The 23,227-nt window shown below is 44.6% G+C and overlaps 2 protein-coding genes across 15 annotated transcripts in view; one reads left to right on the top strand and one right to left on the bottom strand.

Moving 5' to 3' along the window:
• Positions 1–1,826, top strand: part of CFAP70 (cilia and flagella associated protein 70) — a 58,590-nt gene extending 56,764 nt beyond the window's left edge. For all 5 annotated transcript variants that reach the window (XM_029061020.2, XM_039911572.1, XM_039911573.1 and 2 more), the window contains 2 exons: positions 848–895; positions 1,597–1,826. In XM_029061020.2, the coding sequence (XP_028916853.1) occupies positions 848–895; positions 1,597–1,677 (129 nt within the window). In that variant the 3' untranslated portion in view covers positions 1,678–1,826. The remainder of the gene's footprint in view (positions 1–847; positions 896–1,596) is intronic.
• A 3,241-nt stretch (positions 1,827–5,067) lies between these two features.
• LOC100680662 overlaps positions 5,068–23,227 on the bottom strand; it is a 41,166-nt gene continuing 23,006 nt past the window's right edge. For all 10 annotated transcript variants that reach the window (XM_029061036.2, XM_029061041.2, XM_029061040.2 and 7 more), the window contains 8 exons: positions 17,764–17,887; positions 17,030–17,090; positions 16,882–16,928; positions 16,275–16,350; positions 13,677–13,772; positions 11,592–12,623; positions 7,266–7,304; positions 5,068–5,668 (listed from right to left, as the gene is read on the bottom strand). In XM_029061036.2, the coding sequence (XP_028916869.1) occupies positions 5,389–5,668; positions 7,266–7,304; positions 11,592–12,623; positions 13,677–13,772; positions 16,275–16,350; positions 16,882–16,928; positions 17,030–17,090; positions 17,764–17,887 (1,755 nt within the window). In that variant the 3' untranslated portion in view covers positions 5,068–5,388. The remainder of the gene's footprint in view (positions 5,669–7,265; positions 7,305–11,591; positions 12,624–13,676; positions 13,773–16,274; positions 16,351–16,881; positions 16,929–17,029; positions 17,091–17,763; positions 17,888–23,227) is intronic.

Genomic DNA, 23,227 nt, shown 5'->3' on the forward strand with positions numbered 1-23,227 from the left:
TTTGGTATTTGTTAAGCACTTGCTATAAGCCAAGCACTAAACTAAGCACTGGGGTAATAGACGATTTTAGGTTGAACAGAGTTCCCTGTCCCTCTTGGGGCTCATAGTCCAAGTAGAAGGAAGAACAGGTAGTAAATTCCCATATAACAGTTGAGGAAACAGACACGGAGAAATGAAAGGACTTGCCCAAGGTTACACAGCAGGCAGTTGGCAGAGTCAGGATTAGTCCAGTGCTCTTTTCACTAGGCCAAGCTGCTTCTTTACTGGGAGCGATCCTATGATGTCTTTTACTATTAAGCATGCCTTTTTGCCTTCAGAATACACCGCGGCTGTGGTCCGGATTTGTATCACCTTTGCTCCGGAAAGAGAAGCCTCCAAACTTTCCCCTATAGATCGTGCATCTACATGAAATACCAGCATGGTTGTACTGGGAGCCAGGCCTGAACCCCCGGCTCTGTGGGCCAGGGACTGCCTTAGCACTCAGTTCAATGCTTGGCATCTAGTAAGCACTTAAATCTTCATGAGTAGAGAGAATAGAGCATCGCAATGAATCTTCAAATCACAAAATCGAAGGTTATCTTATGCCGTGGCTTTGTATTTAGGAGTCCTTTTAATGTTGAAAATCACACCCCGCCCTACTCACCCCATTTCCAACTTTCTAGGTCTGCAATCAGGGAATGAGGCTTACCCTGTTCTCAGTGGAGGCCTAGAAATTCATTCTTGTTAGGGAGAAATCCTACCGTCTGGGAATTTCCGCTTTCCCCATTATCAGACACACACCGATTTTTGTCCTGCTGTAGGGTTTCATGATAATTTTATCATTGGTGACCGATCTCTGCTTTTTCAGAGTGGAAGACAGCTGGAAGCAGAGCAGTCCTACAAGTATGCCGTGAAGGTATTTCCCTTATTCCTTGACCGTTCACAGATGGATGGAAAATGCACGATAGGGTGGGGCGTGGCTTACCCTCCAGAAAACTGCCGGCACTTGATTCAACTTGTCGCGGGTTTTCACGGCCCCCCCTCACCGTCGTCGCCATTTATCCTGGGGTTTCCTATGGCCAACTTTACTTGGAAGTCAGGGATCCTGTTTTCTATTCCAGATTCTCCTTTGAGGAACTAAGATTCTGTGTCTGAATCTATTCCATCTTCCCCCTTCCTATGGGCAAGTGGGAGCACTTGCTATTGGTCAACAGGTTTAATTTTTGTCATGAATGGAACGAAATATTGAAAAGAGGGTATGACCAATGGAGTGCCCGTTATTATTTATTATCACTAATGTTTGTTGAGCATCGGCTTAGTGCGTAGCATTGTGGTAGGTGTTTATAATTATACAAGACACGTACAGGGGAGCAGCCCCTCCCACGGTGAAGTTACAATCTATGGGGAGGACAAAGAACCAAAAATGAACCAAACATCAAAACTCACCTTTCCCATCTCCATCCCCAGTCCAGCAACAGCATAACACCGTAAATATTTAGCGGACCTGCTTCACTTCCCCTCCACCTTCCTATCGCCTCCGGAGGCTACGGGGAAACCGTAGGGTGTTGGTCAAGAAAGCCTCTCGTCTGGTTCTGAATCCCTGTTCCTTCCTTGCAGTTGAAACTAAACAATGACGCTTTGCTCAAGGAGATCCGTGAAGTGCAAGTGATGGTCGGCTTCGGGGACCCATCGTTTTGAGACCAAAATGGGGCCTTCTGTTGCCTGGGCCAGCGAGTCCAGAAGGATGCCTTCAATTTTGCCTGGGAGGCACACATTTTACTTTCTCCTATTCTGTGCAAATACAGCAAAGATAATAAATAGATTGAGAAGATGAGGTTCATCAGTTACTTCTGAGGTAGAGTGATAATCGTGGTATTTGTAAAGTGCTTACTACGTGCCAAACACTGTACTGAGCGCGGGGGTAGATACAAGATGATCAGTTCGGACACACGGGGCTCAAGGTAGGAGGGCCAACAGGTATAGGATCCCGAGAAGCAGCGTGGTCTAGTGGATAGAGCACTGGCCTGGGAGTTAGAAGGACCTGAGTTCTAATCCTCATCCATCACTTGTCTGCTGTGTGGCCATGGGCAAGTCACAACTTCTCAGTGCCTTGGTTTCCTCAGTTGTCAAGTGGGGATTTTTTTATTCTAAATGATATTTGTTAAGCATTTACTATGTGCTAAGGAAGCTGATCAGATTGGATTTAGTCCTGGTCCCACATGTCCCTCATAGTCTTAAGCCCCATTTTATAGATGAGGTAACCGAGGCACGGAGAAGTTGAGTTGACTTACCCGAGGTTACCCAGCGGGGAGGTAGGTTGAGAGTCAGAATTAGACCTCAGATCCTAATCTTAATGAGAAATTCTCTCATTCTCAGTCCTGTGCTCTTTCCACTAGGCCATGCTGCTTCTGTAGAGTTCACTGTGGTCACTCCGGAGGGTATAAACTTCACTGGGGACCCTAGAGGGATCAGTAAGGGGACAATTAAGATCTACAGCTGGGAGTCAGAGATGGGAAGTTGGGAGGGGTGGTCAAAAAATTGATGGGCGATGGTCACGGTTAGAATTTTAGCTGGGAATATGGGACTCCAGGCTCGTGCCTGCAAAATTAAATAATGATGGGAGGGGGCAGGCGGGACAGTTGAGATCAATGACAGGATGGGGAGAACTCTGGTAAGTGTGTGAGGGTATTTGAAAGCCACAGAGAACAGGGTTGGGGTAGGTCACTCCAGGTCAGTGATGGAGGTCTGAGACCCTGGAGAGGCCCACGTTTTGAAGAAAGAAAGGGGTTCGGATCAGCACCCAGTAGGGAATGGTAGTGCGTACAGCCCTGCTCTCGTAAGCAACAACCATAAGACTTTTTGCGGAGTAGAAGGTTGGGGGACATTGGGAAGCCCATGACTTTTTTTTTTTTAAATGGTATTTGTTAAGTGCGTACTATGTGCCAGGCACTCTTCTAAGTGCTGAGGTAGATATAAAGTAATCAGGTTGGGCACAATGTTCCACTTAGGACTCACAATCTTGATCCCCATTTTACAGATGAAGTAACTGAGGCCCAGAGATTGACTCACCCAAGGTCACACAGCAAACCATTGGGGAGTCAAGATTAGAACCCAGGTCCTTCTGACTCCCAGGCCTGTGCTCTAGCCACGCTGCTTGTGATTCTTTGGCACCAGTCAACTCCTCTCTGGCCACCTCCAAAATCACATCACCCACCCACCAGAACTCCTTTAGCCACTGAGGGTTGGGGCAGCCAGTGGATGCTGGATGGGCCTTGCAGCGCATTATCGGATATTCATTTTAAAGGACTGTTGGTGATAACCTTTTCTGGGAACATCACGTCCCTTTCAACACATTAAAGAAGAACAGATCCTCAAAGGACAGACCCGACCTCCACGGTCCTCTCCATCTCTAGACTGTAAGCTCCTTATGGGGAGGGAACGTGTCTCCTAATTCTGTTGTAATCTCCCAAGTGCTTAGTACAGTGCTCTGCACATAATAAGCGCTCAATAGCTACCACTGATTGCTCTCTCCTCAAACCCTGCTGTAATCTTCAGACGTGCACCTGGAACCCCTATGCCCACCCCAGGCACTGGGGGGTGGGTCTGGCCACAGATTGTCATATGCAGGTTTCTGATTTCCATGACTTCTCCTTTTAACAGAGAGGTTGTTAAACTCTCTCTGCTGGGAAAGCTGAGTTCTCAGAACCCCAAATCCCCGACCCTGCTGCCTAGGTGGGAACAAGAAGAAATTGAGAGTGGGCAGGCAACAGAACTGGGAGAGAAAAGTGAGTTGTATGGTCAAAAAGGTTTTTGTTCTTACCTTCTGCCAAACTTCTCTCCTTTCAAACCTCTACAAAAACCCACATCGAGCCAGGTCAGTACACCTGATGCCGGTCACTCAACTAAACCATAACATTTATATATAAAAGTATGGGTATCATATTAGTAAACCATGAGATTAGTATTTCCAGGATTTCCATCCATCTGCTTTACCTGGGCTAAGGAAGTAGTAAACAGAGGGAAGCGGGGATAGAGGGAGGCAGGGACATACTCACCTATCCCCTCCCATCCCAGCCAGTCACGTCCAGTTTCCAAAGATTCGGAGTAGAGCAGCAGGAGGAGGAGGATGGGGTAAGAACCAAAAAGTGAGTAGCTTTTGCCAGTCTCTGGAACTTCCGCTGTAGCCGCCCAGCACGCCTGACGATCCGGTTGCTATTTCATCATTTAATAATATTTCGTAATTCCTGTTAGGATCTTCTCAAAGCCACTGCTTTGAGAACGACTCCATTTCTAACCTCAATGCCTGCTCTTCTCCAGCTGGCCACAGCTTTCCCACACTGTGGGAAGTTGTTGCTTTGTCTTTAAAATACTTCTGCTGGGCTCCTTGTTCACGGTCTCCCCATTTCACTTCACCACACTGCAACTGTTTGGGTATCCCGCTGTTGATCAGCCTCACCGCTCCCAGTGAGGTTGTGATGGGGGTAGGTTTTGTTGCTGGTGGCCTGAAGAATGGCATTTGGGCTGCACTTTAAGGAGCTGCTCTATAAGGTAGATGAGATGTATGGGGTAAAGCCCACTTCTCCCCGATATACAAAAGACTGGGAACTCCAGTTTACACAACAGCACTTTAGTTTGGTCTGAATCCCAATGACTCATTGGTGATTCAGCACCTGACAATCTCCAAAAGAACACATTATAAATCTTCAACCTTTTTGCTTGTCGCGGGGTTACTGGGCAATAACTTGCCTGGGTTGCAGAATTCGGTGACAGCATTCGACTCTGCGTCGCCGATGAAAATCCTGATTTTGTTTCGGATTCACCAGATCCGGACAAGTGCGTTAACCTCAAATTTCTTCGGGCAATTCATAGTACCTTATTACTTGTAAAAAATAGGTCATAAGTACTTTTAGAGCACAGTCCTCGGCTTCCTTTTTGACCGATTCAAGAACTCTCCACCATACCTTTGGCCCGCCGGGTAGGTGACGCTCATGAACTGAGAGAAGCTACTGTTAGAAGCACCTTTAGCTACGGATCTTAGATGCATTTAAGGCCTGAGAAAATAGGCAAGGACTTCCAGTAGACAGTTGCTGATGGGCAATTTTGATTATTTTTATTGCAAGTTTTGCACTCAAAAATGCAGTTTCTTATGAAAACGTAACTAAAGTGTAATCTCTAAATCAAACGATTTTCAAAAAACCTATTCGTGATTCTCCATTTTGAGAATCTCTGACGTATTTACGAATATACATATACAATTTCAGTAAATTAAAAGAATCTCACATACTGAGAAGTTAATCTTACGATAACACAAGATCTCTTTCGACAACCTGAATCTTTCTTATTAGTAACAAATTTTGGTCCTTAGCCAAAAGGAAGAACTACAGACTAAACCGGAGTGTTCCGAACTATTCAGCTCCAGTCACAGTGATCTCGCAAAGGTAAATCATAAAGCTCTCTGTCATCCTCATCAGGCCTACAATCGTAATTGTAATCGATTGTTACAACAGGTGATCTTTTGTAGTCCACAGCTCCTGTATTTTCACCTCTACTGTAATCTCCGGAACCATCTTCTTGAGCTATGGACGAGGAGGGAAACATTCGTGAAGGATATGGTGCAAATCGGTTTGGTCCTCCTCTATTAAACTCACTGGAAGGACGTGTTCGTCTACTGTCTTCAGGACAGATGGTCCTAGTGGTGCAAAAGAAATGAGTATATTAGCTACAGGGTCTTAGCTCTGCTCTAAGTTACACCTCCCCTGAATGAAATGAGCACAGTTCTCCCCTCCAGATTGTTAGGCGCAAATGACAGGAACAAAACTTCTGCCCCACTGGTCGTTTTTTGCAAATGACCGAAGTTACTTTTTAAAAATATGATCATTGTTAAGTACTTATTATGTGCCACACACTGTACTAAACCCTGGGGTAAGTACGGGATAATCCGGTCGGACACAGTCCGTGTCCTACATGGGGCTCAGTCTTCACCCCTATCTTACAGATGAGTTAACAGGCACAAGAGAGTTAAATGTCACATAACAGACAAGTGATGGAACCGGGTTTAGAAACCAGGTCCTTCTGACTTCCGGGTCCTTGCTCGATCCTTTAGGCCAGAGCCTCAGTTTGCCTCATATGGAAAATGGTGATTGAGACCCTGGGCCCCGCGTGGGGCAGGCACTGTTTCCAACCCAATTTGCCTAAAGCCACCCCAGTGCCTCGCATGTAGTAAGCGCTTAACAAAGACCATAATTACTATTATGTTGGAAGAAATTTACGACAGTTGAAGGCACCGGTGAGTCCCCAGCAAAAAGTCTGCCCTTTCTGCAGAACCTTACTTGCATGGGCATTTCGGGCATACTCGGGCATTTCGGAAGTGTTCTGATTGGAATGGACGGGGTCCGCCCCGCTGGGACCAGTGACCGCCACTGGCTTCGTTGCCTCCCGGACCCTGTCAGCACCCTTACAGCCCAAAGGTTATAGGGCCGTGCACTCCTGACTCCAAATTCTCTAGCAGGCAGCTCACCGTAGGGTAATAATAATAATGCTGGTATTTGTTAAGCGCTTACTATGTGCAGAGCACTGTTCTAAGCGCCGGGGTAGATACAGGGTAATCAGGTTGTCCCACGAGAGGCTCCCAGTCTTAATCCCCAGTTTACAGATGAGGTAATTGAGGCACAGAGAAGTTAAGTGACTTGCCTAAGGTCACACAGCTGACAAGTGGCAGGTCCGGGATTCGAACCCATGACCTCCGACTCTGAAGCCCGTGCTCTTTCCACTGAGCCATGCTGCTTCTTCAGTAACCTGCACATCCCCACACAAGCAGGGAGAAGTACACGTCCCCACTCGAACAGGGAGAGGTAAAAACGCTTTTCTTTCCACACCTCACACATCAGCTCCTCTCCAGGTAACTTGCAGTGCCTGGACACAGAAGATGGGAGCTTCCTGTAGCCTGAGGCCACTGCACGTGGCCACAAACACAGTTTGGAAGTTGCAAGAACTTCATAATGCATTTATTTGCTAAGCTGCTGGCCTGGTGGTGGAATTAAGGGTCTTATTTCTCAAACTGCGGTTGGAACTCTCTGGAGTTTCCTAGAGGCTGATGCTGCACAGTCCTAAACAGCAGGAGACTTTAAAATAACATTTTCCCCTTACAAGATCATCACCTCTCCCTTCTCTCACCACTTTTCACACTCCTCACGAGATCCTTCTTCCCCATTATCATTCCTCCAAACCACACCTAGGAAAAACCTGGAAGTGAATTACCCCAAGACTAAATGAACTCAGATATTTACCTATGACTTCTGCCACTGCCATTTCCAGGTCCAGAATTTCTGTGAAATGAGGATAAAGAAGAAATAAGATGTGTTGGGGAAGGCTCATGAGGGGCAAATGGTTTCATTCATTCCAAAGAAACATTAGTATGACCCACACTGAGGGAAGGCCAGATTTATCAACTTAAATATCCAGACACCTATATAAATGACAACTAGATGAGGAGCCAGATGTTTAAAGTTACAGGAGAAATAATCCAGGTGTGTCACAATGGAAGGCTACGTTGGCTTCCCCAGCTATTTTCCAGCCGTAGGGCCGGATACCAAGGGATTTTACTCAGGGGACACCAGTTGTTGTCAGGAGGGGAAATGGCCCGGCCTGGCTCTCGAGGGCAACAGGTAACGTTGGAGGCTGAGGATGGGAGGCTGGGCTCCCCGCTGACTTCTCTGTGACATTTGGGAGCAGGAAGCCCAAACCATTGAAGGACAGGAGAAAGGAGAAAGCCTAGGTCGTGCCTCCTGAAGGAAGTTCCATTCATTCAATACAATTTATTGAGCGCTTACTATGTGCAGAGCACTGTACTAAGTGCTTGGAATGTACAATTTGGCAACAGATAGAGACAATCCCTGCCCACTGACGGGACCACAGTCTAATTGGGGGAGGCAGACAAAAACAATAGCAATAAATAGAATTGAGGGGCTGTACATCTCATTACAAAATAAATAGGGTAATAAATAATATCTACAAATGAGCGGATGAGCACAGTGCTGAGGGCAGGGAAAGGAGGGGGAAGGAGCAGAGGGAAAGGTGGGGAAAAGGGGGCTTAGCTGAGGGGAGGTGAAGGGGGGTAGAGGGGCAGCAGAGGGAAAAGGGGAAGCTCAGTGTGGGAAGGCCTCTTGGAGGAGGTGAGCTCTCAGTTGGGCTTTGAAGAGGGGAAGAGAGTTAGTTTGGCGGAGGTGAGGAGGGCATTCTGGGACCGCGGGAGGACGTGGCCCAGGGGTCGACAGCGGGATAGGCGAGAACAGGGGATGGAGAGGAGGTGGGCGGCGGAGGAACGGAGCCTACGGGGTGGGCAGTAGAAAGCGAGAAGGGAGAAGAGGTAGGACGGGGCAAGGGGATGGACAGTCTCGAAGCCTAGAGTGAGAAGTTTTTGTTTCGTGCGGAGGTCGATAGGCAACCACTGGAGGTGTTTAAGAAGGGGAGTGACAGGCCCAGAGCGTTTCTGCGGGAAGATGATCCGGGCAATGGAATGAAGAATAGACTGGAGCAGGGAGAGACGGGAGGAAGGGAGATCAGAGAGGAGGCTGACACAATAATTCAGCTGGGATATTATGAGAGATGAGAGCCTGTTCCAGGGACCACTAGGCTGGGGCTTTTCAACCTTGACAAAATGCACAGGGTATGCAACCAAGTTTTTAATGTCGCCATCGTCAAATGACTAAAAATCTCGGTAACAGATTATTTAATACATATTGGATGAGTTAACCAATCGATTGACAATATTTATCGAACACTTACTATTTGCACAGCACTGTACCAAGTGCTTTGAGTACCACGGGTCAATCAGCAGTATTTACTGAGCACTGACTATTGTGCGGAGCACTGTACTAAGCACTTGGGAGAGCACAATACAAGAGTTGGTAGGCACATTCCCTGACCACAAGGAGCTTACGGTCTAGACGGTGAGAGAGATAAAGTTCGTTATGGGAAGGGAAAGTGTCTAACACTGTACTCTCCCAAGCGCTTAGTACAGTACTCTGCACACAGTAAGCGCTCAATAAATACGATCGAATGAACAGATATGTACATAGGTGCTGCGGGGCTGAGGATGGGAGTCCCACCCTCTCATTCTCAGCCTCGAGAAGCAGTGTGGCATAGTGGATAGAGCAGGGGCCTGGGAGTCAGAAGGTCATGGGTTCTAATCCCAGCTCCACCACGTCTGCTTTGTGACTCCGGGCAAGTCACTTCACTTCCCAGCTCCACCACTTGTCTGCTTTGTGACTCTGGGCAAGTCACTTCACTTCTCTGTGCCCCAGGCACCTCATCTATAAAATGGGGATTAAGACTGTGAGCCCAAATGGGACAGGGACTGTGTCCAATCTGATTACTTCGTATCTACCTCAGTGCTTAGAACAGTGCTTGTACATAGTAAGCGCTTAAATACCATCATCGTTATCATTATTATTATGGGATGAATATTATCTGCTTAAAGGGTACAGATCCACGTGTAAGGGCGACACAAGGGAGAGGGAATAAGGGAAATGAAGGTTTAGTTGGGGAAGGCCTCTTGGAGGAGATGTGATCTTAATGAGGCTTTGGAGACGGGAGAGCCGTGGTCTGTCGGATATGAAGTTGGAGGGAGTTCCGGGCCAGAGGGGGGATGTGGGCAAGGGGTCGGTGGTGAGGTAGCTGAGATCGAGGTACACAGAGTGGGCTGGCATAAGAGGAGCGAAGTGTGTAGGCTGGGTTGTAGTAGAAAAACAGTGAAGTTAGACAGGAGGGGGTCAAGCCGATCGAATGCTTTAAAGCCGGAGATAAGGAGTTTCTTTTTGATGTGGAGGGGGATGGGCAACAACCAAAAGTTCACGAAGAGTGGGGAAACGCACACTGAATGGCGTTTTAGAAAAATGGTGTGGGCAGCACAGTGAAGTATGGACAGCAGTGGGGAGAGAGAGGAGGCAGGGAGGTCAGCGAGAAGGCAAGCATGTGGCCTGGAAGGAAAGAGCAAGGGCCTGGGAGTCAGAGGATTAGGATTCTAATCTCCGCTCTACCACTTATTTGCCTTATAACCTTGGGCAAGTTACTTAACTTCTCTGTGCCTGAGTTACCTCATCTGTAAAATGGGGATTAAGAGTGTGAGCTGCATGTGGGACAAGGACAGTGTCCAACCTGATTATCTTGTATCTAACCCAGCACTTACAGTGCCCGGTACAAAGTGAGCACTTAACAAATACCTTTAAAAAAAAGTCTGATGCAGTAGTTAAGGCAGGATAGGCTAAGTGGTTGGATGGGCACAGTAGCAGTTTGGAGGGAGAAGGGCGGGTTTTAGCAGTGTTGTGATGGTTGAGAACGGGATTTGGTGACAGATACAACATGTGGGTTGAATGAGAGAAACGAGTTAAGGATAATGACAAGGTTATGGACTCATGAGAAAGGGAGGATGGTGGAGCTGTCTAGAGTGATGGGAAAGTCCCAGGGAGGATAGGATTTAGCTGGGAAGATGAAGAGTTCTGTTTTGGACATCTTAAGTTTGAGGGGAAAGCGGGACATCCATGCAGAGATATCCTGAAGGCAGGAGGAAAGATGAGACTGCAGAAAACGAGAGAAATCAGAGCTGAAGAAGTAAATTTGTGAATCATGCTCAAAGAGATGATAGTTGAATCCATGGGAGCGAGTGAGTTCTCCGCGGAAGTGGGAAGAGATGGAGAAATGAAGGGGGCCCAGGACTGAGCCTTGAAGTACTCCCACAGTTAGAGCGTGGGAGGCAGAGGAGGAGCCCGCAAAAGAGACTGATGGACCCATCTGAGAGATCAGAAGAGAAGCAGTGCCGGTGTAACCAAGGTTAGATATTCCCAGAAGAAGGTGGTGGCCCACAATGTTGAAGGCAGCTGAGAGGTTGAGGAGGATTAGGATGAAGTAGAGGCCTTTGGATTTGGTGAGAAGGAGGTCATTGATGACCTTAGAGGAGGGCGATTTCTATGGAGCAAAGGGAAACTGAGAGAAGATCGCTGTCCTCAAGAAGCTTTACAATCTAGTGGGGAAGACAGACATTAAAATAAGTTGCAAGTAGGGGAAATAACAAAATATGAACATCTACATAAGGACTGTCGGGGCAGAGTATCAAAATGTTCAGGGGGTACAGACCAAAGCGAATGGGTAACGTAGAAGGGAGTATAGGGTCGGGAGATAAGAGGTTAGTCAGGGAGGAGATATGATTTTAGTAGGACTTTGACGATGGGGAGAGTGGTGGTCTTTTGGATAAGAGGTGGGAGGGAATGCCAAGAGGAAGGAAGTGAACACAAGGTTGATGGAGAGAGGAAATGGAGGCAGAGTAAGCAGATCAGGGTTAGAGGAGTCACACGTGGAGGCTGCATTTAAGTGGGTAATCAGCGTGGTAAAGTACGAGGGGGAGAGCTGATCGGGGGCCTTAAAGGCGACGGTCAGGAGTCTCTGTATGACGTAACAATGGACAGACAACCGTTAGCAGTTTTTGAGGAGTGAACATTTGGTAACTTGTCCATGTTTTTCCATTTGAACAACAAATATCTCCAGATATGCGCGGTTACTATTTTGTATTCTTTATGTTTTACCTCCCGTGAGCACGGAAAATCCAAAGGGCAACTAACCTATCCAAATACCATTGCGGGGCGAGGTCTTCTTGGGGAGAGTGGTCATGAAAAGATCTCTGTCTTGATCTGGGTGCTTCGTAAATAAAATCAAAGTCTTCCAAAGGCCTATATTCTTGTGAAGACTCTTCGTAAGAGGAACGATCCCAGTCTGGGTAAGACCTTCGCCTCTGCACTGTTCCCTGACGGAAGTCAAAATCTCTTAAATGCATTTGTTTTGGATACTCTCTGTGTGACTGGCATCCATGAAAAGGTGGTGGTCTTTGTCCCCGGCTGCGGTTAACAACATCAAAGTCTTTCCGGGGCATTTTCTCCTGGAAATGCTCATCAGATGGGTGACTATGAAATGGTCTGGGTTTTTGCCCCAGTCTCTCAACAGGATAATCTCCATCACCCAGATGCACCTTTGCCCGCATTTCGGGGTGAGAATGGGGATTGTGGAATGGTTTTTGGCCTCGTCCATCGCCTCGATGAAAAAACTCAAAATCTTTCCCTGGCAGCTGGTCGAGAGAATCCCCATGGGAATGACGGTCGTGGAAAGGCCTGCGGTTCTGTCCCTGGCCGCTGTTGACAAAATCACAGTCTTTCCCTGGAAGTCGCTCTTGGAAGTCACCATAGGCCTGATGGTCATGAACAGGTCTCATCCTCTGCCCCCGGCTTTTGGTAACAAAATTAAAATCATCCCCAGGGATCTGTTCCTGGAAGACGTCGTGAGTCCGCTGATCGTGAAACGGTCTTGGCCTTGACCCAGTCACCTTGTTATTGAAATCCAGGTCTTTCAATTCCATCTCTTCCTGAAAATCATCATAATGCCGATGATTAGTAAAAAGTCGATTTCTTGGTCCAGGCTCCTCGTTTTCAAAATCCCAGTCATCGCTTTGATGCCTCTCTTCTTCTTGCAATTCCTCATATTCGTAATAAGTTCTGCACCGTTGTCCAGTTTCCTTGTTGATATAATCAAAATCTTTTAACGGTAAATCATGATGATCATGACGATGCTGATCATCATTAAGTCTTAACCTCTTCCTGGCCCTAGAAGGAAAACGAAGGATTAAAGGGTATAATGGCATCTTGATAAATATCAAAATTAAGACCATGCTTCTGTAATCTTTTTTCTCCTTCTGTGCTATTTTTCCACTGGTTTGGTCTCTGAATAGATCTGAGATGCATTTTGTAAAACAGTCTAGTGGTGCTAGACTTAGAGCTCTTACATGGCGATCCTTTTATGAGCATCGCAACAATTATGAAAATCCCCCAAATTTGGGGGAAGATTAATAATTTAAATAACTTTCCCTCTCCATGCAATGTTGCAAGATATTCATATATCTATATAATATATATAAACTTAAAAATCCAGATCTCGAATTTGAAGATCAACTGAAAAGGAGGATCTGGAAATGCTAGGATTTGTCCTTTCTTAGTATATGTCCAGAAATTCTATACACTGCAAATGATCTGGTGTCAGGTCTCCCAAAGACACCCTGAAGTGCCTAAGTTGCTAGAACCATTTCCTACCTCACTACTTCTGGAGTTTATGATTCAGGCACTAATCACTGAGCAATATACATTCCACAGACTCAGACTAAGTTACTGAAGCATGAAGATGGGGATACAAATTCTGTTTCCAGAATTCCAAAAACTAAGTCTTAAAAGTTTGCTTCATTTACAAAAAACCTCTTTCAAGGTGGAAAGGACAGTAAAAACATCCCTCCTGGGCCAGAAAGGGAGGAAAATATCCTTATGCTCAACTCCTGAATCCTTCAACTAAAGCTAAAGGATCATTTAGGTGCAAACTGAAGTTACACTCTCTGCTGTGCCCTTCTGGCAGGGGTTGCTAGAAAAAAACCTCGACACGCGGTTTATATTCATCAATCAAGATGTTCCAGGGTCCACGGAAGCTGGTGTGTCCCAGCCGATGCTGATTATGAATAGTAACTCTTTCCCCCTCCCCCACCCCTTTTCAAAACTCTGCAGCAGGGAATATCCTGGGTTTGATGCTAAGAAACAGAATAATTTTTTAAACAATACTATGAAGAAAAACTATGAGTTATCTTGATATATTCATCTGAGTTTGAACTGAATTACCCAGGTGGATCTTCATTCGGAGGCCAATCCCTGGATCCTTCCATAGCTGGTGGTGGAACATCTTCATCAGAATCCCACACATCCATGCCAAGATTACTAAGGGGGAAGAATAAATTCCTTAGGATAAAGGATAAAATTATGTAGCACTCAGCGAATTCATCACATCACACAATAATGCGATGGCTTTTTAAAATGAGATCAGAAGTTGAACATCATTTGGATCATTTATGCAAGTGGAAAGTTGACAGAAATTCTGCTATTTGTCCCTGCCGGAACACTGAACCACGACAATACAGAAGTCGACGTTATTCCCATCCAACAAATTTTTCTCGGACAGCCTAGACTGCAACTATGAAAACCATAAATCTGTTCTGGGTATATCTGGGCTTAACCCCAAAACCAAATGTTTCAAGATTTTATAAATGAGCCTACTGAAGGAAAGCTTAAGGAAATGGGTTTACTTAGTTTGGGAAGTCACGGCTGACACATCAGAGATGCCCACTCCACGGGCACAATGGAGGCAAGGGCCTCCCCACAGTTCTGACTTGGACCACCAGACTTGCTTATCCCAGGGCACTGACAAAGCCTGAGAGTTTCCAGTCAGGTGGAAAAGACCCCAAATGCTAGCTTCCTATTAGCTCTCTAAGGTCTGTTTCCTCCGAGCCCTCATCCTCCCCTAAATCCCAGCCCCCTTTTCGCCCTACAAGTCTACCAAGTTACATTGCAAGAGCTAACATATACTATGCTGTAGAATACACTGAGGTAGACTAAAGGATGGTGGGGACAGGCCTGGAGAGAATAGTCTTAAAATGGAGCAGAAAAGTATCGGGCAAGTTTCCTGACAGTAAAAACTGTGAACTCCTGGAGCATTTTCCCTCAATCTTCTCTGGAGATGTTCAAGAAGACTTGTTGATTCAAATGCCTGTAGGCAAGGGGTGGGTCTTGTGACCTAGAGATCCCTTGTGGTCCTAGGAATTTCTCCTGTCTCAGTACAATGTATTCCAAGTGAGGTAGTCAGGACGGCCGAAGATTCCTTTTGGAACCTAAATTTACAGGACAATATTTTGCAGCTGACTATATTTTGTGGACATCTTTTCGATTTTTTAAGTTGATAAATCATGTTGCTACTTGTAATTAATCAATCAGTGATATGTAGTGTGAGGCGCAGAGCTCTGTATTACACGCTTGAGAGAGTTAAATACAAAACAGTTGATAGACACAATCCCTGCCCTCAAGGAGCTAAAACTCTAGTTTAATTACTCAGTGCACAGACCCGACAATGGCTATGAAGACCAAGCATCACCAATGCTCACCTGACAGAGTGCTGGTAAATTCCTTCAGATCAAACTTGTGGGGTCATTTCTATAAACTTCACTGGCAATAGGCCCCTGAAACCTCTGAGCGCAGATATAGGGTGCCTATTTTTTTTCCTTGTTCCACCTTTTCTGGAAAGGCCAGAGAGAGCAGATGGGGTCCATGCTGGTGGTGTTGCGAGAACAACTTCTGGCCTCAATTCAAAAGCAGGTTTTGAAGTTCCTGCCACCCTCTGTGCTGCCATTCCAGTACCCAGGCTGGCACGGTGCCCCATGCCTCAAGCGGAGCCACGGAGAGGGAGGGAACTATCAGGGCTCCAAACCCAGACACATTTGGAAGTGGCACAGAACAAGTGGTCACTGTGGCCTTGGAAATCTCAATGCCTGGCCTAAAAAGAACTTGCCATTCCCATTATGTTTTGATTTTTGCAACCATCTCTTCTAATGGCTAGAAGGACACAGAGTACTCATGCCTATATGGGTCAAGTGTATTTTGTGGCCCAAATTTGCTTAGGGCAAACCTAATGTTAAGCCCGACCTAATGTTAATGGCGAATGGGGACTCGAGAAGCAGTGTGGCCTGGTGGACAAGGCATGGGTGTCAGAGGACCTGGGTTCTAATCCTGGCTATGCCATTTACCTGCTGTGTGCAAGTCGCTTCACTTCTCTGTGCCTCAGTTACCTCATCTGAAAATAGGTATTATGACTGTGAGCCCCATGTGGGACAAGGACTGTATGTGACCTGATTATCTTGTATCTACCCTAGCTCTGATTTCGGTGTTTGGCACATTGTAAGTGTTTGGCAAAATTATCATCATTATAAGCCTCAAGCCTGCCCTTAGAACCCTGGTCTCGGCACAACTGCTTGTTTCTCAGAGACCAGAGCTTTCTCTACCTCCGAGGCCACTATAGGGACCAGGCAAATCGGCAATGGCCTAGGTTGGCAGCATATAGTTACCACCTCTCTCAGCGTCCAAACTGTCACTGGGCAAGTAATCAGGAGGTACAAGATGAAGGTACAAAATTCAAGGAAAACACATCCTGTGAAAACACTATCTCAGCCTAAGACTTCTAAATTCTTACGTGATGCGCGATGACAACCGAGTCCCCTCAAATTATTTCAATCTACCAATGAAAGTTAAAATGGAACCACTCTCCGTTTCTACAACTGTTCACAAAGGCGTCGAACATGATTACTTTTAAGTTTGCTGCAAAGTAGTTGAGACAAAATTTACAAAATATTCTAGGTTTGATGTGAACTACTTTGGAATTGTCATTTTGGTTACCTTCTCATTGGTTGAGTTTTTAGATCCTTTAGGTATACACATCCATCTATTCGATGACCCCGAGCCTCACCAAATGCTAAATGAAGTAAATAAATTAAAGGTCAACCAAGTTGCTGATCAACTAATAGTTCCCAACTAATGCTGCATGTTGGGAACAATTACATTCATTCAAGCAATCGCATTTAATGAGCACTTACTGCATGCAGAGCACTGTATTAAGTGCTTGGGAGAGTATAGTATAACAGTAAACATATCCACAAAAAGCTATGCCAAGTTTATTTGACTTTTACAACACATTATCCCGAAATTGGGTGGGAACCAAATTTCTTAAGACAAATCAGAGCGAGCTTTGAATATATTTACATATACCACACACAACCTCACCTATAGTTCACCTATATTTATCTATAAAATCCCAATTTATTTTCTCACTTTTATTTCATAATACTGTTGAAATTGGAAAAGGTAGCAAATATGTATCTTAAAAGGTATTGAATAGGGAGTTGGTGCTAATGGAAAGGAGGTTAATAAACACACTTTTACTTTTACATAGCACCAGGAGAGCCCATAGCCTGGGGCTTTGCCTTAAGTGAATTTATGAAAATACCTTGAATTGCTGTGTTTGGATCCCAGCCTTCGACATCGATAAGGTATCTGAAGAAAAGCATCACATAGTCATTAAAGACTGTGGACTTATAGACTGAATTCATCATTTTCTCACCCCCTCCAAATCTAAGTATTTATGAAATTCTTACCTGCATATAAGATAACCCGTTCGGTTAATTCCATTAGTACAGTGAACTCCAATGAGTTTTTCTAGTAAAACAGAAAAGTCACAGCGTTTTGAAAAAAAAATACATAAAATCAGAGCTGTGCCACACAAGAAAACACATTTCTCTACACATATGGTAAAAATATAGTTTTAAATGGTACATATATTTTGGAATTTTCATGCACTTAATCTTTGCTGCCCCTAAAGTATGTTGTAAACATTTAATGCTTCAAATTTCATCATTTCCTACTTGCTCTGTAATTGTGAATACTAAAGATGAAATAAAAGTGGAATTAAACCTGAAGACAGTATATAATGAAGAAATATGTTTTTTTAAAAAAATCTTCAATTTCTTTTAACTTTCAAAAAAATACACTGGCAATTTCTGGTTGCTAAAGATGCAAAACGCACCATTTTGGATTTCACCTCAATCTTAGGCAAACATGGCAAATTAGGAGCAAGAAAACATCTAGCAATCACCAGAATACCAGACAGGATGTTCTGGAACAAATAAACCAGGCAATGTAAAAGAACATCAACGATTACAATTTTGTGTTTAACTTCATTTACCCTACTGAACTCAAGTATCTGGGTATATATATGGATTTCTTTTCATTTAGGGAAAATAAATCAAACTTGAAAAATTACTTTCTCTGATAAATCATTAAGTAAAAATAGCATTCTTTGCTCATATGGATGAAATATTTGGTCACTTACCATTTTCTGCATTTTCCCAGAGGAACTTTCTGACCCATTTTTTGAATTGTAGAATAGTACCATTGTCAGGAACTTCCAGTCCAACAGTGTAAAGTTTTTTATAATGTATGCTCTTGGGTAAATCCTAGAAACAAAAGAAAATCCAATGCAACAATAGTCACCGATAAGTAGGGGTGAGGGGTTCCTGAATTGTGTCCAGACATTGGATCAATAGTGATCAGAGTCACTGCTAGAGGCCACTTTCTAATCAAAATGAAAAAAAAAATGTGATTTGAGCCCAGCTCTTATGAACAAATTTCTACTCCCACCATCAACAGTTGTTGGTTTTAAACAGGGATGTGTGAGACTCTCCTAAGAATTGGGATTAACCAATTCACAATTTTAGGATGCTCTTAGATTCTTTGGAATCTTAAATGGTCAGCTATTGCTACCACTGGTAAAATATAGAATATAATTATGCATATTTCTAGGAGGAATTTAGAGAGATGGAGTTATGGGAGTGCGATGAGGTGACAACAGGAGTTTCGGGACAAGAGGAAAGGGAGCGAAGAGTAGCAAATTTGGGTTCTGGGAAAAGAGCGTCAGTGTGTCTGTTTACTGTTCCATTGTACTCTCCCAAGCCCTTAATACAGTATTCTGCACATAGTAAGCGCTCAATAAATGACTCAATGGATTGAAAGGAGTTTCTAAATGAGCTGTTCTGCCCCATCATCACCAATTATTTACAGCTTCGGGCCTTGATGTCCCCTCAGAAATTCCCCATGAACCCCAGTTTGAGAAACATTGCTCTTGGATCCGGAATCTTTTGAGAGCAGCAATGCATTCTGAGGTCACCCAGGGTATTTCTGGTAACTTCTTATTAGAACTTGCAAGGGTGTTCCCTCGAGTTTTGCTTCATCACAAGTTAGTACTACTACTCGCATTCATTAAATGAGTAAAAGTACTGACTATGTACTGGGGATAAAAGCAAGAGAATCAATTAATATAAGGTTCGTGTCCGATATCTGATAAAACCTATTGAAAATTTTGGAATAATGCACAATACCCATCATTTTAGGATAGTCTGAGGCTGATTTATTTCTGCTGAGAATATAAAAGCTTTTTGAAAGCTAGCACCCTAGGCTTCCTTAACTACCCTACTTAGAACTTGTTCTCTGCCTCTTCTCCTTCACTTAACTGTCCTCTCAACCACTCAACTCATACCCTTTTTTCACCTCTCAGCCCAGGCATCTTCATTTTCTCTAACTGGCATTTTGCTTACTCTCCCTTTTGCTCCTGGCATTATTTTTTCAATATTCCTTGCTTTCTTGTAGGTCCTAAAGCTCTTTTTAATTCACTCTTCCTGATTTTTTTCCTATTTCTTTTGTCCTACTGCTGTGTCCTATCTTGATCCCATTTTCTCCTCTCTTCTTTTGTTTTATGCTTGGGTGGCCACAGGTGGGGCTGAGTGTGTCTTTTCCTTCTTTTTGTAGCCTGGGAAGTCCGGCCCACACACTTCGCTCCTCTTGGCTCACTGTGCCCCCATCTCGCCTATCTTGCCACTGACCCTTTCATTCATTCATTTGTATTTATTGAGTGCTTACTGTGTGCAAAGCACTGTACTAAGCGCTTGGGAGAGTACGATACAATGACAAGCAGGCACATTCCCTGGCCATAATGTGCTCATCGTCTAGAGGGGGAGAGAGACATTAATGTACATAAATAAATAAATTCCTTCTCCATGCTCTCCTCCCTCTAGTCTGGAACTCCCTCCCTGTCCATATATGCCACCCTACTACTCTCCCAACCTTCAAAACCTTATTAAGATCATATCTCCTCTAATAGACTAGAGAAGCAGCGTGGCTCAGTGGAAAGAGCCCGGGCTTGGGAGTCAGAGGTCACGGGTTCAAATCCCGGCTCCGCCGCTTGTAACTTGTGTGACTGTGGGCAAGTCACTTCACTTCTCTGGGCCTCAGTTACCTCATCTGGAAAATGGGGATGCAGACTGTGAGCCTCACATGGGACAACCTGATTACCCTGTATCTACCCCAGAGCACAGAGTAAGCGCTTAACAAATACCAACATTATTATTATTATTATTAAATAGGCCTTCCCTGATTAAACCCTCTTTTCCCCAACACCCTCTCCTTTCTGTATTACCTAAGAAGCAAACTGACTTAGTGGAAAGTGCACGGGCTTGGGAGTCAGAGGTCATGGGTTCTAATTCAGGGGACAACCTGATTACCTTGTATCTACCCCAGTGCTTAGAACAGCGCTTGGCACATAGTAAGCGCTTAACAAATATTATGATGATGATCATCATCATCACTTGGATCTGTATCCTTTGAGCATTTGGTATTCACCCTATTCTCAGTCCCATGGCCCTTGTGTATATGTCTGTAAATCATTCATTCAATTTTATTTCTTGAGCGCTTACTGGGTGCAAAGCATTATACTATTTATGTAATGTCTGCCTCCCCGTCTAGGTTATAAGCTAGAAACATGTCTACAAACTCTGTTGTACTGTACTCTCCCAAGTGCTTAGTACAGTATAATGCACACAGTAAGCGCTCAGTAAATAACACTGATTGACAGTAGCTGGAGGTAGAGGAACAGGCTGATGGCTGTTACAGGCTGATCGCTCTTAGCTTGAGCGATCCTGGGAGAGAGTTCACAAGGGCTTGAACAAATTTTTGATCCACCTCCTCTCTTCACATATCAATCAATGATATTTCCCAAGTGCTTACTCTGGACAGAGCAGAGTATGAAATGCTTTGGGGGAGTACAATAGAATCAGTAGACACGATATTTGCCCCACTCCTCTCTTTGCCTAGCCATCCAACCTTCATAATCACATTATCCTCCACATCATCAGATTTCTAACCTAGCCTTCTTTCTTGGAACCTTTTCCTAAGCAAGACAGATAGGAGATGTTACTTCTCCATTTCCCTTCTTAAAGACATTGAGATTGCCTGACACTTTTTAGGAGTGGAGGTGTAAACATGGGAAAAGGGAATCCTCAGAGCCTTTAAGGATGAAAATGCCTCCGCTTCCTTTCCTCCAACTCTCTCCTCGATCCCCTGCAAACTGATTTTTGCCCCCTCCACTCCATGGAAACAGTCCCCTCTAAGGTCATCAGTGACCTCCTTCTTGCCAAATACAGTAGCCTCTACTTCTGGAAACTGACCTCTTAAAAGTCACCAATGATATCTCGCTTGCCAAATCCAAAACTTCTCCATCCTCATTCTACAGCTGCCTTTGACACTGTCACCACCCCATTCTCCTGAAAACATTATCCACCCTTGCCATTAGTGATATTGGCCTCTCTTAGTTCTCCTCCTAGCTCTCTGGCTGTTTATTCTCAGTTTGTTTCGCAGACTCCTCTTCTGTCTCCCACCCCATAACCGTGGGAGTCTCTGAAGGCTTAGTTCTGAGTTCTCTTCTTTTCTCCACCTACACCCATTTCCTCGGAGAACTCATTCGTCAAAGGGTACAGATGACACAGAGGGAGGAGGAGTCAGGGAAGAGGGTTTAATTAGGGAAGTCCTCTCAATATCCGACATATCTTAATATCTAAGAGACCACCACTCTCCCCACTTTCAAATTCTTATTAAAATCACATCTGCTCCAAGAAACCTTCCCCAACTAAGCTCTCATTTCCCATGCTCCCTTTCCCTTCTGCAACATCCTAGCATTTGGCTTTGTAGCCTTTGTTCACCCCACTCTCAGCCCCACATCACTTACATACATAGCTTTAATTTATTTTAATGTTTATTTCACCCTCTAGACTATAAACTCTTTGTGGCAGGAAATGCGTAAAATAAAAATAATGGAATTTGTTAAGCACTTACTATGTGCCAGGCACTATATTAAGCTCTGGGGTGGATATGAGCAAATTGTGTTGGACACAGTCCTTGTCTCACAGTCTCAATCCCCATTTTCCAGATGAGGGAACTGAGGCCTAGAGAAATGAACTGACTTGCATAAGGTCAGAGAGCTGACAAGTGGTGGAGCCGGAATTAGAACCCATGACCTTCTGACTCTCAGGCTTGTGCTCTATCCACTATGCCATGCTGCTTCCCAACCAATTCTGAGTATACCAGAGTACACCAACTCTGTTATACTTTACCCTTCCGGATGCTTAGTACAGTACTCTGTACACTCTAACAATCAATAAATACGTTCAATGGATTAATCTACTCAGATGATTCACAAATCTACCTCTCCAATCCTGACCTTTTTCCTTCTCTGTTGTCTTGCCATTTCCTTCTGCCTTCAGAAAAAATCTACTTGGATGTCCTACCTCCACCTCAAACTTAAGTCCAAAACAGAACTCATCTTCCCACACTGCTGACTTTCCTATTTCTGAAGACGCCCCCACCACCCTCCATCTCACAAGTCTTAACCTTGGCATTATCCTTGATTTAATTCTCTCACTCAAGCCACACACTCAAGTTGTTGGCACGGTCTGTTGATTCTACCTTAACATCTCTAAAACCTGCCCTTTCTTCTCTATCCAAACTGCTACAATGCTAATTGAAGCACTTATATCCTGCCTGGACTACTGCATCAGCCTCTTCGTTGACCATTCTTATCTCCTATCTCTCCCCTTTCCAGTCCAGACTTCACTCCACTGCCCGGATAATTTCTCTTAAAAAAGTTCATTCCAATCTCCCCACTTCTCAAAACCTCCAGATGCCACCCACCCCTCTCTGCCTCACACAGAAACACTTTATCATCGACTTGAAATCCTCAATCAGCCGCCTCCCCACCCCCCATCTCACTGAATTCCTATTACAACCCAACCCACACACTCCAATCCTCTAATGCCAACCACTACACTGTACCTGATCTCCTCTATCTTGCGTTCAAACTCCTTGTCCATACCCCATCTCTCGCCTGGAACTCCCACCCCCTTCACACCTGACACACTACCACTCTCCACCTTCAAAACCTATTAAAATCCCAAATTCTCCAAAAGGCCTTCCCTGAATTAAGCTCCCCCCTTTCTCCTATTCATCTCATCCCCAACCCCACAGCACTTGTGAAAATATCCATTTCCCTTATTTGAATTTTACTTGAATGTCTGTCCTCCCCTTTAGATTGTAAGCTTTTCAGTCAGTCGTATTTATTGAGTACATACTATGTGCAGAGCATTGTACTAAGTGCTCGGGAGAGTACAACAAATGGACACACTCCCTGCCCACAATGAGCTTAGTCTAGAGGGAGAAACAGACATTAATATAAATAAGTTACAGATATATACATAAGTGTAACCTTCTTGTAGGCAGGGATTGGGGCTACTGACTCAATTGTACTGAACTGTCCCAGGTACCTAGTGCAGTCCTCGGCATGTGGCAAGCACTCAGTAAATATCACCCATTGACTAATTACCCTGATGTGAAATGACAACAGATGATGTTGATTTAATAGGTGCATATAAAGAGTTCAGCAGAAGACCACAGCACATTTAAAAAAATCTCTT

This window comes from Ornithorhynchus anatinus, chromosome 3, assembly GCF_004115215.2.
Source record: "Ornithorhynchus anatinus isolate Pmale09 chromosome 3, mOrnAna1.pri.v4, whole genome shotgun sequence".
Classification (NCBI taxonomy): domain Eukaryota; kingdom Metazoa; phylum Chordata; class Mammalia; order Monotremata; family Ornithorhynchidae; genus Ornithorhynchus; species Ornithorhynchus anatinus.